This window comes from Dermacentor variabilis, chromosome 1, assembly GCF_050947875.1.
Source record: "Dermacentor variabilis isolate Ectoservices chromosome 1, ASM5094787v1, whole genome shotgun sequence".
Lineage (NCBI taxonomy): Eukaryota > Metazoa > Arthropoda > Arachnida > Ixodida > Ixodidae > Dermacentor > Dermacentor variabilis.
Genome location: NC_134568.1, coordinates 84,658,692 through 84,679,181, shown reverse-complemented (window position 1 = coordinate 84,679,181; position 20,490 = coordinate 84,658,692). Strand labels below are relative to the sequence as shown.

The 20,490-nt window shown below is 47.3% G+C and overlaps 1 protein-coding gene across 1 annotated transcript in view; it reads right to left on the bottom strand.

Annotated features, from left to right (window-relative positions):
• Positions 1-20,490, bottom strand: part of LOC142577751 (nose resistant to fluoxetine protein 6-like) — an 81,482-nt gene that overhangs the window by 15,055 nt on the left and 45,937 nt on the right. Inside the window, exons 2-5 of the mRNA XM_075687237.1 lie at positions 14,695-14,906; positions 12,599-12,801; positions 6,556-6,653; positions 3,558-3,740 (exon numbers count right to left, since the gene is read on the bottom strand). Coding sequence (XP_075543352.1) covers positions 3,558-3,740; positions 6,556-6,653; positions 12,599-12,801; positions 14,695-14,906 — 696 coding nt within the window. The remainder of the gene's footprint in view (positions 1-3,557; positions 3,741-6,555; positions 6,654-12,598; positions 12,802-14,694; positions 14,907-20,490) is intronic.

The following is a 20,490-nucleotide window of genomic DNA, read 5'->3' as shown; positions in this document are numbered from 1 at the left end:
GGTGGTGGGGACGAAAAGCGTCGGAGAGGGGACAGAGGCTCGCCCCAAAACTTGCGCATACGATACACGCTGCAGTTGTGTCGACACAGGTGGCGTATTGCTGCTTGGAACGGGACCTTAGATCGCTTGCTCAACTTCATTTCTCACGAGAGCAGAAATGGAACGCAGCGTGAGCTGAAGCGGTCAGCAGAACCGTTGAAGCTCAACACGCACCACATAGCGGATAAGGTTCCGAAGAAAGTCGATGTTTCTAAGGGCAATCGGGTCCGTCGGTGAGGCAACGTTCGCTTGTCTGTCATACGGAGCTGAGCGCTGGACCGTCCGTGAAGTAGCGTTCACTTGCCTATCATGCAAAGCTGAGCGCTGCTGTAGCATCTTCTCCATCTTGGTGGCTTCGGTCAAGAATTCAGCCACGGTCTTCGGCGGGCTTCGAAAAAGGCCAGCAAATAGCTGTTTTTTAACTCCACGCATAAAATGGCGCAGCTTCTTTTACTCTGGTATGGTTGGGTCTGCCTGACAAAAGAGGCGCGTCATATCCTCCACGCACGACGCCATGCTCTCATTCGGCAGATGGATGTGGGAGTGGTGGATGCGGGGAGTTCGGCTCATTCGCAGCAATCAGCAGTAGTGAGGTTTCCAGCAACGAACGGCGAAACTGGAGCCACGATTTGATGAGTCCTACTCGGTTCTCGTACCAAGTTTAAGCACCGTCCTCCCAGCTGAAGTGCACGGCTCTCAATTTCTCCGCGTCGCTCCACTCGTTGATATCTGCAACGCGCTCAAACTGAGCCAACCAGTCTTTTAGATCTTCGAAGATATCTCTATGAAACACTTTCGGCACTCGTAGATTTTGAAGCAGCTACTGAGTTGCCGTTGTGGCCGTACTTTGGATAACAGTCGTGGAGACGTCGACGTTCCTTCAAAAAGAAGTCCGTGGGGACGCCGACGTTGTTTCGGAGTGGTGAACACGCTTCGGAGGCAATCCGCGAATTCGCCTGCTGGCCCGGTGGACAGTTGTGTTCACCGGGCTGGTACTCCTGCTACCAGGAGGGGTTTGTGCCATCGGATGAACTATATCCCGCCCATCCACCAATTTGACAGTTGAAGATGTGCGCACTATCGGCAAGACAGACAGCTGGACAAGATGGCGTGAATACTTGTTCTTGTTCTTGTTCCTTAGTAAAATGTCGCAACGCACTCTTGGGGATTGGCCATTAATCGAGCAGTGAAAACTGTTATCATTCTTTAAGGAATATAAAGTGAAATGACATAAGTATCTTATAAGTGTGAATTAATATATCTACCGTTACACATATGAATGATAAGATATCTAAGTATTATTTAAAATATTTGAGATACCTTAAAGCCCTCGTCCTCAGTGTCCCCTTCCTGTTCTGCAGCGCCCGCATCTTGCAGAGCATGCGTCCCAGTCGTAACTTCTTTCTTGGCGCTGGCTCCTGACGCCTAGTGACAATATACTCAAGTCTCTCGGCAGATATCTCCGAATGCTTCATTCACTGTGTTTACGTCGAGATTTGGTCAGGTCGCTGAGCGTCGTGCGTTGGTCGGGCTAACACTTACGGGGCCACGTTGCGGATATACATAGGAAAAGGCATCAAAACACATTTTGCGCTGCTAGCTGATGGATTAGCCCTGCAGCGCGTGGCGTATACCATGTCATGTGACAGGTTCAGCACTTATATTTCTCATCTAGCTAAGGCTGGTGAAAAATTACATACAAATATGTGCGCAGATGTGTGAAACCTTTCCACGCTTGATTTAATCGTTGCTATTCAGTACAATGACTTTCAGTTTATAGGTTTAATTGACCCGTAATTAAGAATGTTGGCACATTCAAATGAAATTATAATTTGATCCGCTAGGAGGGCCCATGCAGATGCCGTAAAGGATCTCATTCCGCTATCCAGAACCGATGCAACAACAAAGCTTCCACTACTCGCGCGTCATGCCAGACGATTCATGTGGAACACACCAGGTTTCCGGCATAGTCCACTGCACCGCCTGGACCCATACCTCTGACAACGCATTCCATCTGGACTTGCCCGAATTTAGACAACTGTTCTCTGCTGACTGTGGCTTGGAGTGTCTTTTACCAATACATTTGCTTGTCGCATCGGAATGGTTGACAGTGCTGCCTGTGATAGTTGTGGCAGCGAGGAAACAATAGAACATATCCTCTATCATTGTCCCCGCTACAGCTACCAGAGATAGCCGCTCGTCGCGTAGATGGCACGCCTCGACGACCGGCCGCTTTCTGAGCAGAATATCTTTGAGTGCCGGCTGATGCGGTCTTCACACCAGAAGGCGATGAAGGTGCTACTGAAATCCCTCTGGTCAAGCGACTTGCTTGAACGACTGTGACACTCCTGCGGCCCTTCGTGTGTGTGCATGTCTCTCTTTTTTCTGTAATCTGCCTCTCTTTCTATGTGTGTGCATTTTTTTATCTTTCTGTCTCCCCTTCCCCCTTCCCAAGTGCAGGGTAGCAAACTGGATATCTATCTTCCGGTTAACATCTCTGCATTTCGCATCTCATTTATCTCTCTCTCTATATCTCTCTCAGTCATTCGAATCATTCAGCCTTGTGTAGAGCGTGTGTGCCTGATTATTTGTTGGCGTCAGCGAGACTCAACCGCAGTGGCTGTTACTGTTGAAATTACATCTAGCTTTGCCGAGGAGAGGAAGCATGATGCATTTAAGAGTTGATTTCGGTAACAAGATAGACTGAAAAGCGCTGCTATGAGCGTCTTTCAAATTAACGAACCTCGCGGAACAAATAAATAAACTGCGATCGTCAAGCGGCGACTGTTTCTCTCTGCGTCTAGACATCCGTCCTGTTACTCGCAGATTTGTGCATTGACGCGAGAAAGGTATGGCTCTCTGTCACGATATCGGTGAGTGGAATGGCGCAGCGAATAAACGCGAACACAAAGAACTGGACAGTACAAGCGTTGGTGGAAACCAGCGCGGTTCCTATGGAGTTTTTCTTCATTGTGTTCGTGTTTATTCGCTGGGCCCTTCCACCCACCAAAATAAACAACTAGCGCAGCAAGGAAGGTTACTCAACTTCTTTTGTCCTACCCTGGGCTCCTTTCTACGTGTTTCCTCCTCAAAGCAACCTACGGATTCTTGTGTCACGATATTTCTTTGGTTACCTTACTTGGGCAGCCGCAGCTCGCTCACCTCACAATGCTTAGGTTTCAACCATGGTAGCATTGTTTCGGAAACATGCTGCAGCAGCAAAAGCACCTATTCTAAACATTCTAAGACTTCCCGCAGGTATTTCACGCGCTTCATTAACGCTTCGTGATGGCTTATTGAAAGAGTTTCGCAGGCAGCTTGAGACGGCGCACTACATTTGTGAGATGTCTGGTGAACATTGAGTTCTTGTGGCTGCAGCGGCCTTCGTGCCGCAGTTTGTTGAACATTTCAAGCTCCACGAGCGGCTTCGCTTGAAAGCGCAAATTCCGGCACCCTTATACAAAGCACACTATAGCAGCATGGGGTTACTCCGCGTCCTTCGCTCCAGGCAGCCTCACCCAGCGAGGTCACGCTGACAAGAAAGTAAGTGTGTCCCAAAATGACCCACGAAGAGCTCCAGAAGCGCATGCCGTGAATGAAGCGCAGCTTCATGCTGTCCGATTCGCTGTCCGCATGTGTCGTGAGCAGCATGTTGGTGTTGGCCACAACCGAGAAGGCCGTCAGGATCTTGGTCAGCGGCTCTGCGAGCGCAGAGCAACGAAGTGTAATCAGCAAGAGGACAGCGGAAGCAACATTTTTCTTCTTTACTAAGTTAAAGCTTTCGTGAACTTACAGAGGGCATATTATGAGTACCAGATCGTGACAGTTTGTTATACTCGTAACACTCTGGAGCTCATAGCTAGGGTGTCCTAGCGAACGTTAGCCTAGCTGTTCAAAGAAAAAAGAAGATTTAAAAGACACGGTGCAAGATACAATGTTAAGACCTACGGTGTTCGGTCGTCGGACCTCTGACGACCAAACGCCGTAGGCTTTATAACTGCATCTTGCGTGGTGCTTTTCTAACCTTCCTTTTTTTTCGTTGAACAGCTTGGCTAACGTTAGCTGGGTCACACGGTACACCCACGGTGTACCAGAGGGAAGCTCAGCGCACAGCGTGACAGCAACACCCATAGCGCAATTTCATTGCGATAGCAATCATAAACAGATACTAGAAGCGCGTACGCGCCGGCGCCGTTGTGCCGTTCCGAGATCGACGGCGCATGCACGGCCCGCCCCGCTTGAAGGGTTGGTCTCCAGAGACGCGCGATTATTTTGACTGCAAAAAACGACGAGGCCAAGGGGGCGCACCGTCTACTCAGTTGGCTCGACGTGGAGCCATTGCAGCGTTCTGCCTTCCGCGGCTGGCACGAGAGTTGTGCGCGCACACGCTAGCGTTCTTGTGGAGCAGCTGTGTGCGTATCGCACCGTGGTGCATACACAGGTCTGAGCGGAACGGGTAGTAAACGTCAACCTAAATATATGCAATCTATTCATTGGCTCCTGCACCAAAACTGACGATTTTTGGTCGGTCTCAGCTCGTGCACCAACGAGTTGCGACGCCTGCAACGCTCCTTCCGGTGTTCCTCGTTGCGTCGGCCTTGTGGCACGCCTGGTATTTGCCGGGCCGCTGTTCCTGCTGCGCAGCAGCACCAGTGGTCTCACGTTTTGCGTCACGACACGTCGTCTCCACATGTCGTTAGAACTCTGTGTGAGGGGCTCGAGCGCAACGCTACACCTTGATTTCAATGCTTCGCCTTCGGACAAAGTTGGCAATTTTTTTTAAATAATGCTCCTATGGTAGCTGGGTCGTGTACAAGCATCCCTCAACGTCATTCATTATGAGTGACATTTCTTGACATTTGCCCTCCGCGGTTACTAATTGGCTATGGTGTCCAGCTGCTAAGCACCACGTTCAGAGTTTGATTCTCGGCATAGGCTTCGATAATTTTTTTTTATGAAGCGCGGTTGGAAGACAAGTATATTTTTTTAAATGTTCGTTGCGGGAAAAATAAATAGAGCGGGAACTGCGCACTCGCAATTAAAGTTCGTTTGCGTTATCTATATCATACATTCGAGACAACCTGCTTTTGAGCGCACGCGTTGGCAGATGGGCTGCTCGTGTTTCTCGCTCTGCAACTGGATTTCATCGATTCCTTTCATCACCTATAACTGCCCTACGTTAGACCAGCCTCAGCAGTCGCCAAGATGTAAAGCCGGTAAAGCTAACCTATGTGGCGCACTGTTCAAAAGCTGTTCTCGCTGCACAGAAGGCAGTGCGACCGGCGGTAGCCTGCCAATGAAGGACTGTTCGCTGAGAAGGGAATTGTCTTGAGCCAGCGAACTGCACTGGACGGCGCAAACACATGTTGCTGCACACCGCTGTCGCGCTCTATGCCCCATTGACAAGTGTACCCGCGCTCATTACACCTGAAGTGCCTTGGGGACACACACTTCGCAAGGGCTTAAACTTGTGCGTATTATGTAAATAGAACGGACATGACAATTGCCATTGTGCTAATGCAGTGTTTGCTACAATATAAGAAACATATGAAAGCAACAACTAGCCTATTACTGCTACTAATTTTTGTTTTATTCCAACATCTTGTCCTGCGGCACATGGGAGTATCCAAGTGAAAGCGTGGATGGCCCTCTTTATCTAAGAATTGAAGTAGTGGCTTACAAAACTTATTGTCCGTGAGACAATGCGTGCTAGCCGGGTCACTTCTTAGTAAAGAGAGCGCGAATATTCGAAACTTTCGAACACTGACTCGAATATTTCCCTAATCGATTCGAAGACCGAATCGAATAGTCACTATTGGGAAACAGGAATATTTTTCCAACACATTTTGAATATGTCAAATAGCCTACTTCGCGCGATCGAGCATCAAGTTGGAGCAAAAGTGAGATAAGTTTCTTCCCAGTGGTCATAGTACTCATAAAATTCGAGAAGTTACATAGCGGAGCACGCAACGTCGCTCAGGTAGCCAGACATTTTCGGCTAAACCGCTATACCATTCGCACTCACCAATTATTCCTTACAGTAGAAGAATAAAGTGCTTATTTGCTCCTAATGTTCCAGTTTGCGATAATATTAAAGACCGTTTCATGACGAGCAGTGTAATGATAGAAACTTGCTGAGGTTGTGAATATACTAGGATGTGAAGCTTTCTTTATATTATTGGTGAGAACGGCCAGCTCGTTATTCGAGAACTGTTCTAAAAGTATTCGATAGGCGATTCGATTCGATTCGAATCTGGCACTATTCAATTTGTAGCCAATTTGGTCTCGAAAATTACTATTTGCACATCCTTAGTCCTTAGCTTGGCAACTCTGAGAATTCTCTCTTGTGTTGCCATTGTTCCTGGACAGAGCCCCATTTCGTCCTCCATATAGAATGAATTCATTCAGCTGTAGCAGTTTATAAAAAGTGTCTCACGTCAGTGATGAAGGTTTGCATGGAGTGAGTAACATTTTTTTACGATATATGATATATACATAGATTTTCTTTAAACTTACCTGGAAGGAACTTCTTTTTTTCCTCTGGCAGGTAGTAGCGGGCAACGTCGTAAGCAGTTGCGAGTAGAATAATAACAGAAAGAACACCGAGGAATATGCTGCATGAAGAAAAGAACAATAAACATAGTAGCGTTATAAATGCCCAATCTTAACCAAATTTTGTACACACCGAGATAGAAGCAGACATTGTGCTCCTGAGCACGAGGTGACGGATTCGATCCCGGCCACGGTGCCCGCATTTTGATGGGGAGTATATGCAAAAAACGCCCGTGTACCGTGCAATGGGTGCACGGTACAGAACCCCAGCTGGTATAAATTAATCCGAAGTAGCCCACTACGGCGTGCCTCATAATCATATCGTTGTTTTGGCACGTAATACCCCACACTTTAATACATTTGACTCATGTATAAAATTACACACATACTCAAACGCGTGGGCTAATACACTCGCGCACATACACATGTGCACTGTGTGATGCGGTGCGAAGATGATCAGCTGAGCGTGGACCGACCAGATTTACGTCGCCCTTTATGCGATAGTTACCTGCATTTGCCCAGAAGATCACAGTTCCAAGTGATGGTCAGAGTGAAGCACATCGTGGCCATCTTATTTAGGCTATAAAGAACCACTTAAGTTCGTGTAATTTTGCAACCCATTCCAAGAAGCTGGATGCACGCACACTGATATAGCATATATACACGTCAGACGACGCACTCTATGCCACGCCTAGAGGATCCTTAAAGAATGAAATTAAATTCTGGGGTATTGCGTGTGCCAAAACCACGATTTGATTATGAGGCACGTCGTATAGTGGGGGACTCCGCATTAATTTTGACCAGCTGGGGTTCTTCGACGTGCACCTAATGCACGGTACACGTACGGGTGTCTTTGCATCTCTCCCCCATCTAAATGCAGCCGCCTCGGCCGGGAATCGATCCCGCGCCCTCAGGCTTAGCAGCGCAACACCAAAGGCAGTAAGCAACCCCGGCGGGTCCTAGAGGATTTTGCATGAGGTGCTGCTTGAGATCGCCCTGAGTGTTTGCAATCTGTCTGCATTGCTGGTAAACAGGCTCCGCTCCGGCGTGAATAGACGGAATCGCTCGATGGCCATTGCGCTCTTTCGCAAAAAGAATAGAAAAAGCGACAGCCGTGCATTTGTTTAGGCAGTCGTTTCTCATATTCTTCCTCCCTGAACCGGCCGTGTTCGGAACTGTTGTTGATGGGGGGAGGGAGGGGGTGGCATGCTTTCAACAAAGACGGCATGTAGAACGTTATTGAGATACGCTTTCACGATAAAAACCGCATTGCCTGACCACACGCCAAGCACGCCACCCCAAAGGACGAAAGACGAGGCACGTCGTACACACACCAAATACGCGAGCGCGCACCACGCCCACAGACATGCACACTCGGCGCAGGCTGTACATTGTGTGTTTGATGACTTGGTCACGAAATAAAGTCGAAATTGCCCTTGTTTCGCGTGACTCACGACCGACACTGCATGCAGTGAGCTAATGCCTACAGATGGCCGACCAACTTACAATTTTAATGCCGGCCGGTATTCGTTGAGCTCTGTGGTTGGTGGCAGAGTGGCCGCTTCGGCTAATCCTGTTTCTACGCAGCTTTCATTGCGCTGCGCAAATAAACAATTCGTCGCGATTGCCTCAGCGTCTGAGCGAGAAGGCGCGCACCTCTTACCCCGATTAACTCCGTTCAATCTCAATAAAGGGTGGTCTGTATTTGGTACATCTGTGTTTGTGCCTTTTCTACAGCCTTTTTTTTTTTTTGCTTAATGAGCGATTTTAACCCCTCTCCGTCTTTCGTGTTATCTGCTAGTGCTGAAACAATGATTAGCTGGAAAACACTGGCGCCTGAATCAGTTAGATCTGAGAGATTTTGTGTGAAATGATGCAGGCAATTGACAGGAGTTTCAATCTGCGACGAGGTGTATGCTGTTCCAGGTCTGTTACATTTGGCCCCAACAGTCAGTCCTAAGTTTGGTTTTCTTTCATGGCACTCAAGTGTCAAGTAAATGTGCTTCAAGCCTTTCAGTCACACACTAGTTTTTCCAGCGCGGAAAATACGGCGGCACTGCATATATACTGAGTCATGAGGTGAACGATCCTTCGATTGGCTCTCGACTTCGTCGATCCACTCTCAATGGCTTCACTAAATAAACAATCAGCAACTTAATCTCTTTTTAGGACGTTTAGGTTAGTCAGATGAAGCAGCCTAAACGAGCCTCTCGGCGAATTTCTCCTATACCCTTATAAGCTCCTCGATATAGAATGAAGGGATGTTGTTGCGCGCTAGTCAAAGCAGTACGTCTGGTCTGCCTTACGATGCAAGATTATTTGAACTTGATGGGGAAAAAAAGAAGCCACGTCAGTAGTGCACGCAGAAACAGTGCACGGCTTTTGCTGTCATTATTACTTTATGTAAAAAGTATTTTACTCCAAGTACGCGGTAAAGGCCAATGACCTAAAGATTTACACCGCTTTTGTTTTTTCCAGAAGCCGATGTGGAACCAGAAAGAAACTGCGTTCAATGTACCCGACAAGGTCCGTCGACCTGAGGGCGATTAGTTGTGAGCCGTGCATCAGCAGCACGACCGGAACTAAAGGAAAAGCGCCCGCAATTAGGAGGGCGTAACTCCTGCAAGTGTACAAGACGCAATTTTCTCGCCGTTTCCGCTTGAGTGGACGTTTTCACGTGTTTTCTGTTGTGTGGCATGTGCAACTATACAAAATAAAACGCACTTCTGTTTGCGGCGTTCTCCACGGTTGCACACTTTCGAGAATGTCAGTTAAGCAAACACGCGCACGTGCGCAAGGAGACAGGCACGACCGCAGTGCAGTGCAGGCGAGGTTTGAAGCAGTCTGTCATGTCAGGGAGTACGCTTAGCCAAGTGAAACCACCACAGCCAGCTTATACAAGTCATGTGTCAGGCCGCGTGGATGAAGCAAGTTACGCATGATATATGTGCGCACAATAGCAACGGGAACGGCAGGTGTGGGCCGCGACTACTGCGCACGTGTTGGGTTCACGAAATGGCGCTCCAGAAGGGAAAGCTTGTAGGTGCGGGTCGTACTTGAACAGCTTTACCTATAAAAGCTACACACTCTGCTACAACGATGCAGTTATTACAGTCGTGACCAATTGTGTAATCAACAGTTGGCTTCAGGTTAAGGCTGTGACGACTTGTAGTGAAAAGCGCTCTAGAACGTAAGGTATGCCTGAAGGGAAAGACGAGTTCTTAGATGAATGACTAACGGAGTGTAGGAGGATCACTGAACCGATTTGGCGTCTTGTGGTGAGCTAAGGTATACTCAAGGAGGGGAAAGCAGACCTTAGTGAACAATCCCGGTGATGAGTACAAAAAATAAAGTGAGTTAGCTATCTTTTTGTTATCGTTTTTTACCTGATTCAAATTTATCATTGGCATGCTGCTTACAAGGGCTCTATACACATGATGCATAATCTACAACAGGGTGAATAAGAATTATGGGCGTTAGCAGATTAGTGCCCTTCGGACCGTTCTATATGGTACGCTTTAAAGATCTAAATTTTTTAGGCGCATTTTATGTTACATAATTAACATACCGAGACGAAGACACGACAACACCAAGCTACTTATCTCCAGTGCCTTAGAGGCTCCATGGTAAGGTTTGTAACAGCGCACCCAAGACAAGGACAACAGAGGAATAAAACGACGACACGGCGCTTTTTATTCCTTCTGTTGTCCTTGAAATGTCTTGGGTGCGCTGTTACAAACCTTACCATGAATCCCAACCAACTGGCCCAACTTGCAGTTCTGCTGCAGTATATTCCTTAGAGGCTACCAACCTGTTCAAGGAATAGTGGTAATGCGAGGTAGCTATAATGGCAAAATTCATCATTGATATAATTTCGCAACCGTTATTTAGTTACTATCATTATTTTGTATTCCCCACCCGTTTATTTGACAGTCCACAATAAGGGGCATGAGTGATGGGATGAAAGGGTAACAACACACTAGCCGACGGTCGTGGGCGTTGTACCTGCTGGCCCCATACAGGCGTTCAACGCGCTCGCAAGGGCAAGGGGAAAGGCCCTCAGATAACGCATTTACATGAAGCCCCCAAAGGTGGGCCCAGTCAGCTTACCGGACTACCTCTCAGGATGGTGCAAACACTCGCCGGTAGGGCTGAGCAAGCGCCCATTCTGGCTGCGTCAGCCTTCCTTCACGGGTAGTTTGACTCAATTCGGCCCCCATGGCAAGTTGCATGTCGATCCCCGGTAGATCACAGCCGGTTCACAGTCGGTCGTTCACAGCCAGCGACGACGCACCGTACGCTTTGTTCTCAAAATCTGTTTTCACGCCCTAACGGAGGTTGCCGCTGATACCTATGCCCGCCAGAAGGATGTAAATGGTGGCGGGTCGTGCTATCTCAGTCCGACTTATGCCACCAATCACGTTGGGAAAGCGAGAAAGCCGTGACATTTTAATATTAATTGGATTTTTTATCCTAGTTACACGCTTGTGACGCTACTCCAGGTGCAATTTACGATGAGGGATGAAAGAGAGCGAGAAAGTGCAGAAACCTAGCGATAACATAGCCGCAGCTTCGAAAAATGTAGCGGCAGGGTCCTTTAGTAAGATAGGCAGCAGTATTGGCAAAATGCGTATAGTTAAATGTATGCTATAAGTTTGTCACTTCGTATTTGCGTAAATGAGGGCCCGTCACTCGTCGGCCCACAAGGTTGTGAAGGCACTTTTGTGTTTCTTGAGGGAGATTGGTCTGTGCGAACGCCTTTGACTTAATTAGTGGTGCCCTTCGCGCGCGTGCGCGATATCACCGCAAATTTCCTTCCTCTCTCTCTCTCTCACCTTTATATTCTCCTTTTCCCGTCCCCAGCGATATGGTAGCGAAGCAGACGATCTTCTGGTTAACATTCCCACCTTCTCCCTTTCTTTTCTGCTTCTTCTCCTCCTCTGAAGCATCTTTATTTTCAAAGCAATTATGTCACTATCTGTTATGCATGGAGTTTCACGGCTGTTGTTTCGAGCTTGAGTATTCCAGGTTCTGCACAGCAGCCTCTGCTATCCTATTTCCCCTCAGGGATGTGGCCAAGATGATGTGTGCGTAGTTGAGTGTCGTTTTTCAAGCGCTCGTATCCGTCATGCAGCGTGCTGTACCGGCTGCTTCCCGGAGCGTACGGACAGTCAGCAGCACCTCAAACAATTTTCGCTGTCTATATAAACATTAAAAGCCTTCTTCAATGCAAATTTATAATTACAAAAGCCATGACACCACGAAAGAGCGTATTTGGAGTTTTTGTAATAAGTGAATTGTGCACTAAGCTATTTGCATAAAAATACATTCGAGAAAACACGAATTGTCAAGCCTAGCCTCGAAAAGTGCCTAATGAGCTCGTAGAGCTGCCTAGGACATTGCTTGAGAAAAATAACTAGGAAATATAATATTGTGTGCACGTCGTGTCGTACAGAATATTTACTGTCTGTGGGGAGGAAACTACTACCGGCACCTATCACTAAACAGGGAATAAATACACATGTAGTACAGAGAGTCAGTGCGTTATGCGCATATCCGTAATATATCGCCGTGCTAAACCTGAGCCGTTCGGGCAAAAATAAGTTCGAAATTCGAGATTCATTAAGGTTGAGGGCATTTCATCTCTCCTTCGCATTCAGTTCACATGATAGGCTGACACGCACTTATTTATGTCAGTTGGTTAATCTCTTTCCAGCGGTAACAGAAATACAGAAAGAAAAGAAAAAGCCCTTGTTGCCTAATTGCTCACTGCATTCGACGAAGTATCGCCGCACTGTGTGTTCATGTGCGGGAGAGGAGAGAGGCGAGGGGCATTATATAGAAGAAAGAGCGCCAAATTTTTTTCATTACGTACTATTGGATTCTTCTACTTTCCCAATAAGATCTGCAGTATATATTTTCGGACAAATTGATAGGGCGTGGGGTGACGGCCGTTTGTGTGTAGTAAAGTCCAGACGATATGACGTGGTAAAAGAGTCTCGCTCACAGCAGGCCGCGCTGGTAGGGCTTGAGCGGTCGGGTCTCGTTGACCTGGCATCCGCGCACCACGGTGTGGAAGCCGTACCGGTGCAGCAGCGTGGCCGCCATGTGGCGCAGCTCGGTGCCCGAGCACTTGGACGGGATGCATATGCCCATTTGAATGCCGAAAAACAGGTCCTGGTTCAGCCAGTTCATCGGGTTGTTGGCGCCCTGTGGGAGTAGCGCGCTACGGCTTACTGCGGTGGACGGCCCTGACGGACGGACACTATGGCCCTGTGCTCATTCTTGGGTTCCGGGACAGAAGGCTCTAATGCTGGGTAGAGCCCCCAGTAGCGCCACAGACCAGTGGTCCATGTGTCTACAAAGCTCTTATGGCCTGCGAAGGTCATAAGAGCCTTGTCGCCCACTGTTCTGTTTCACTTACCGGAACCACAAGCAATGCTACCACCAGCAACGGAAGATACCAGTGTGCAGCCTGCATTGAGGCATGCACTCTGTATATGCAGCCAAGTGCATGATCTGTGTTTGATGTCCCTTCCATGGACAGCGATGCATTGAGAAGGAAAATTAGCTCGGGAACTTTTATCTAAATACACGGTAACGGAGAAATCGTTTTTGTCGGCAAACACTGCACCACTTTAATGAGGCTTGTTGCATTTGAAAGAGAAAGTTAAAATCAAGTAACTGTAGGCAGGGGATTTTCAATTTATGGCCTCTGTTTAAGAAAAACGTTCTTGCTAATTGCAAACTCTGAAAAAATTCGAATATCAAATTTACAACTCTGTAACTGTAACCATGAACTAAAGCAATAAAGCAAATTTCACAGTTCTGCAAGCTGGAGCTAATAATACGTAAAAAGGGACAAAATTTATGTACGAGTATTATATGCGTACACTGCTCTGAAATATACCACTAATTTGTGCGTAGAAGTATTGCAAAATTTTCGGAAACATATTAACAATTTGATGTAAACTGTAACATTATATCTCAAATATATCAATTTCGTTTTTTTTTTAGCTTGCTGATTGTTGGTAAATCTTGTAAGAAATTCAAGGTCTTAAATATCCTGCTCCCTTGAGTTGCTATAATTTAGCATTCTCTCTCAAATGGAACAAATTTGATTCGAATCGTTCTAGTGTTCTCATAAAAGCATTTGATTTAATTGAATAGGGAAATCGCAGTTGGCCGGGAGCTAAAGCTTTCTCTTAATGTCATTGTAGTGTCTATAATTCGTTCTCTTGCGCATAAGGTAAAACTGCGGATGCGCTATGTATATTACTAATGCTAATTCTTGCTTTATGGTGCCTAATAGTCCGCAGGTAAAGCACATGGGGAATGGGAACAGTAACCAGAGAACCAATCGTATGAGTACACTTGCTGTAGTAAACTTCCTCTCTGAATTTTCTTTCTTTCTTTCTGTGTTTAAATTGCAGAGATAGCGTAAATGAGGGAGGGAGTAGCTAGAAAAATAAGAACACGCTTTTGACACAAAATCACTGCTTTAATGCATAGGCACGGTTTGAATTATGGCGACGAAATCATTTTTTAATAGAGAATGAGAACGTTTGCTAAAGGGGTACGTGCTAACGTGACCACTACACTAGCGGGCAGGCTGAAAAGCACGAAAGGTTAGAACAGAAACACACGAAACACTCACGTACATCGCGCAGAAGTTACGCACGCTCCAAGCTACTTACATGTGCTTCAAGTACTGTGTTCATGGTAAATCACAAAAATTCGCAATGTTTCTCTCCTCATCTTGTGGTCAATATTCTTGTGAGCGCTGTAGAATTGCACATAAGTTGTAGTGAAGCAAACGGTGGCTTGCTAGTAATGCATTGCGCTTAAGACGCTATACTGTGTGTCCGAGATTTAAGGTGACACTTTTTTTTTTGTCACTCGCGTAAGCTCCGCATAGCTAATCAGCATACGTCACAACTGTCTGCCTTAGTTAAGCAACCACTCACGGTGGATAAACCTATAAGGAAAGCGGAATTCAGCCTATAGGCGCGTGGTCCGCCTAAAAACATGCTCTCTCTGTCCGGTCGTTGGACAACAAGTTTCTCGCTCGGTTGCAAGCAACAAGTAGCGGTATAGGCGTACCATCATCTCGCCTTGCTCCTGGAACTTGGCGATCATCTTTCGCAGGAACGGGACACCTTTGGGGTTCACGAATAGGCTGCAGTACTGGCCCGTAAAGTCGACGTCGCCGTAGAAATCACGCACCACCACGTCCAGGCACTCGTCGAAGTTTCCGAGGTCGGCCACGCTCCCTTGAAGCATGCCCGGCGGAGGCTTGCCGTTCGAGTCGGCCACTGCGTCGACAAAAGAAAAGCCTGCGGTGCGCGTTCGCAGGGCTGCCCTGGTGCTTGCACAGGGCGGGAAATAAAACAAGGTTCCACGGACGCGCTTGTACCAGCGCTGCGTCACGTGGTAGCAGTCCTACGTGTGGCCACGGTCGGCGCTAGGCACACGGCCGATGACACGGCCGTGTGCATGGCACCGTGTCACTGGCCGCGTGCACAGCACCCCTTTATTTTCGATTCTACACCCTCGCCGCTAACACACCTTCGGTCGTTGCCTCACCCATCCGCCTTACCCATATCCCCTATAGAAGAACCCTACATATATATACTATGCCGAGGAAATCATATATGTGGCCTTAAAGAAGACAACTCCACTTGTCGAAACGTTGGATCCTACTTTCACATTGTTTTCGTTTTTGCTCATCGTCTTGAATTTCCATCTCCCGCCTTCCATGTGTTTTCGCTTCATTTTTTGAGACGTTCAAGGATGGCCTATAATATTGTTACGTGAACGATGTTATCGACCCGCCGCGCTAACTGAGTGGCTATCCATGCCTTCTGCAGCTGAGAAAGAGGTATAGCGGGTTGGATTCCCTGCTGCGGCTGCCGCATTTCGAGGGGGGCGAAATGCAGAAAAAAAAAAAACGCTCGTGTCTTTAAGTTTATGCGCACGTTGAAGAACCCCGGAGGGGGGGGGGGGGGTCAAATTAATCCGGAGCCCTCGAATACGGCGTGTCTCACACTTCCGGAGTTGCTTTGGGACGTTAAACCCCATGAACCGATCATCTAGTTAGCCATATTCTACTATAATTTATGATAATTTTGCATTCGTGTCACGCTACACATTCATTCTTTTCGTTTGATTAACTGATGGTTGTCGTGACAGTTCCAGATGTTGCCTACTTCGAAGTAGCCTGACGACATGGACTCATCCTACAGCAGGAGCATCCACCTCTCAATCCCTATTCAACCGTTTGCCATAGTGAGCGCGTCTAGCGCTAAAACAGAAATGCAATAACACGAATGAAGCTTATAGAGTTAAAGTAGGGGGCGCGTGAGTGGTATCACAGCACATAAAAATGCGAGCATGTGAGCTTAATGGAACACGTGCAACCAGTATCAGGGGACCAACTGTGGTGTTGACCTTCAGAGTTGAGTCGAATTTTGTTGCACCGGCTTACATCCAGAAGTCGGTGCATTTTTTTTTATCTGCGAAGCAACTTTCAACCGTTTTTTACGGCACCAAAACGAATATTTAGACTACAACGCTTTCAGCAAATCGCAAGACAACCGCTCATTAACAAGCAACGCTGTTGTCGAGCGCGAAAGCAAAATATGAATAAGAAGGAAATTATCCAAGAAATGTTTTCTTTTTTGTATTTTTCCCGCGCATCTTTTCTTGGAGAAGAAGTCGTCCAAGGTGATACGCATCACATACACGTTCTTTGCTTTTGCTTTTGTTGTCACAACTTTTTTTTTTCGTCGACTCACGACCCGGCGCTTCGATGAGCGCTGTTTTCTTTCATCCGGTTCCTATATCGTGCGCTCTTCCGCTAGGCACGAACAAGTAACTGAGTTTGTTTTTCTCCACTCTTGGCCGGTTCTGTGTATAATTTGAGAAGTACTAGCGAGGACAAAGATCCCAGTGTTACTGCATAGCCCTGCACTAAGTAGGCCGCGCGGTGATCACGAAAAGAGCCGCGACTAAAGGAAGGGCATCTATAGTGATGACCTGAGGCATGCAGCGGTCCACGCATACCCCGCAACCCCGGACACCCCCGGGACCTTTCTTTGTACCAGTGCATTTTTTTTTCTCTAGAGAACCCGCGCATCGGGTAAGTCGCGCGCTGCCGCAGGCTCTGCAGTAAGCTTTCTTTGTCATCCTGATCGCCTCGCGGGAGTAATGATCAGGAGCGTCGACGTCATACCTCGACGTTGTCTGGCTGTCTGGTTTAGAGGTCGTCGAGATGCGAGTGCCCTCTTTTAGCTGAAAAATGTTCTCACTGTCCTCATTCACTCGCCCTACCGCTTTGCTCACATCTAAGATTTTAAAAAATAAATAAAAAGAAAGCTTGATTGATTTTCCGGCGCGATGTGACGCGTCTAGAAGACGGTCCAAACTGAAGAGATAGATGGGACGTCCATGCGCATATCTTCACTCGACTTATTTTCGGGTTTATTTCCTTCTTGGCACGGTACGTTAATCACTACTAATCATCAGCCAGATACGTTGAGCATTTCTTGAAGGATATTTTTTGTACTCCATTGTAGTTGAGCAAGCTTTCAACCGGACAATGGAGGCAGCATGGAAATTGTTATTGGAGGACACTCTTGGATGACTGATATATTCTGGATTTTTAAATATGGGATATAAAATAATGCGTAATAGTCCACAGAGTTACCACAGAACGTGGCGTGTGAAGGCTGTTTATTTTGTTCTGGGCCAATAAGTTTACACAAGATCTGCCCAAAAGCTACCTTTACACAAAATATGTCCTCATTATTGCAAATGAAGGCAATAATCAGGACATTGTGGATGAGAAAAGAAACGGAAAGCAGTGGGAATGCGAATAGGTGGCCAGAAAGAAATAAAAGCAAACGACCCAGCTGCGTTTTGCTTGCCGCACCGGCTTCGGAAATGTCGGAGCCGCTCGATCTAGATCCTTCGCTCACACACCTCAGGCTATTCGTAAAATTTTACAGCGCCGTCAGTTCACGCTACGGGAGGAGAGACTCGACGTGCACGCGGACCGTAGTAGCACGTATGTATGTAGGTCTCGAAAGTGTTTCCTTATTAGCGGACGGCGAAAGAGGGGCAAGTTCGTTTGAACGGCTGGACAAAAGAGAGAGCCAGCCACTTCTGTGCTTGGGCCTCTTGTTGTTGATATTGTGATAGGCGTGCGTTTCCTTGACCGCGTGAAGCGAGAACGCAAAACAAGATCTTTTCGACAAAGAGTCTCCCGTTCCCTTCTCCCTATTTCCTGGTTCTTTCCATTTTTTTTTTTACTTTTTCGCACCGTGCACGACCAACGTTCTGCTCGTACGTGCTTTGCTTCGTCTCTAGCTCTCCATTTTGGCGTGTGTATGATAGCGCCTTCTTTTTTTTCGAGCGGTCCTGCGTTGTTGTGGAGGCAGATGCCGACGATAAGTGCCACCTCGACAAAGGATTTGTATTGTACGCGGCAAGGTGCGCTGATTCTTTATTTGTGCCGGTCTTCAGTGGGAATATATCGAGCTTGCACGCAATTTCGCCATCCCAGCTAGGCTGACGATATTTCTTCTTTCCTCGAATCATTCTATTCTGAGCCATATAACAACGCAGCCCTGGCATTAGATCCCAGGCAACGTCATTAAAAAAAAAAAATGTTGGCTCATCCTTTCCTCGACGGGGCGCCCATTCTCGAGTTCGCTGTAGACATAAAGCTTGGCTGAGCGTATAACACCACGGAGTGGAAGGCCCTACGATAACGAATTCTCAGAAAGGCGTTCACGTTTAAACAAACTGGCCATGTTCACGGCCAGTTACACGCGACTTAACACGGGCCTGTGTGACATGGACAAATAAGTACGCGTTTGTTCTCGAGCGTATTTTTGACATCCCCTGGGTATGCAGTGAAGACAGCTAATATAGTATATAGTGAATAGCTGAGGTGTTCCTGCGGCAGCTGTCTCAAAGCTAGGATTTTTTTTTTCGCTGGCTACCCAATAAGGACGTATGCTGCTCTCGTCAGTTAAATGTGTCTTTGCGATTTCCTGCGCATCTACCGAATAGGAAGAGTTTGTATAACACGTGCGAGACGAAATGCATTAAATGTAGTGGTGCCCCGTAGCTGCCGCTAATCAGCGTTTAATGCAATCACATTTATTGCAGCTTCAGCGAAGGAGCACCGTGCTCCGTAGGTGTGGGATTACGACGGAATTTGTATGAGCAGTAAAAATAAAAAAAAACATATAACAAAGGGGTGCTAGCACACACAATCGCGAAGCGACTTGTAGTCGCTTCGCGATTGTGTGTGCTAGCGCCCCTTTGTTATACGTTTTCTTAAATTTGATTTCAGCGCACATTTGGCATTTAGGACAGTATGTTCACTTAAAGCAAACAGGGAAGAGAGAGAAAACATTTATTAAGTGAAAGGCAGAGGGGTCGGCAAGCGCAGCACATGCGATGCAACAGGGATGCCAATATCTCGAGCAACCGCTAACAATGGCGGAAGCGCGCATTTCGCACGCCTTTCGCGTGACGTTGCAGCGATGCGCGGCGCTTTGTTCGCATCCTCGGAGGAAGTCGCGTCTTCCTGGACACCGACAGCGAACGGTCGCCGCAGTGCTAGCGCAGCAGGGCTGGTTCCCAGCGGATCGAAAGACTTCTCAGGAGATATCGAAACGTGCACGAGGAGCGAATGTAGAGGCGGCCGAAGCATTCTCACCCCCTTATCGCCAGCCTAGGCACATATCATGCCGAACAGAGAAACGACGGGCAAATGGTCACGGGCACCACCACTGTCATCTCTCCACCTCCTTTCTATCTCCCTGGACTGGGCACTTCCGACAACCACAGAAAGGCGGCTTCGCCGTGTTACGCTGTCATATAAATGACGTCTTCCGCTTAAGCAATCAACACTGTTCGAGTTAAAATCCTGCACAAAGCGTGACGCTTCAAAAGCACGCTTTTTTTTTCTTGTCCTCGATAACCGTACTCTCCACCGACCATTAATTCATACCTAAGGTCATCGATTTCAGAGCGATGGTCCAACAATGCTGCGATGTTCGCAGTCCAGTCTTCGTCCAGAACTTTCTACATTGCTGTTTGAAAGGTTTCGCGCAAGGAGTAAATAAGGACAAATAAACAGCACGAATTATTTCGCGAAGATGAAAATACAGTGGGAACTTGATCGATCGTTTCACTATGCAACGTATGTTTCCGCGTTAACACTTGCGCTTGCGCTGCCAGCGCTTCAACTCGAAGGTTTCCATACCATCCCGGCCTGAATGTCTGTTTAATTATCCAAGTCATGAATTGGTATGTTGCCTTATACTTAATATCCCAACCAAACTGGAATATGCAACAATAATGCAAGGGACCACGTGCACCGCAACAACTAAGATCGGTGTCCCTTATAACGCTTCTGATCAAAGTAACTGGGGTGAGTTAAGAGGTAGATTTACACGCTTAACACTAGGGCCCTTCAGTTTTTGGATAAAACTCTATAACCACTGTTTTTTTTTTTGCACGCCGCGCAAGTTTTGTCGAAGTCGGGCTCAACCTGATTTCTCCCCGAAGATACGCCTTTTCGAAAAGGGAAACATTAAATGTAGATGTCACATGGCGAATGGACACTCTCCACTTTGCGACACGCAGCGCGTTTCCCGCAGGTGGCATACATGGTGGCCATCCAATAGGAACCGACCGCCGCGCGGACGTTTCTCTGCAGTGCTGCTGGCAAACGTGACGTTGCGAGGCCCAACAGAGGTGTGTTGAAAGGCCCGACGTGTCTAGGATGAACACAGAAATTCTCAACGTGCAAATTATATTGTACGTCAACAAGGGCCTGTAAGACAACAAATTTTAGGCACCACAAGCCTTGCGAAGCAT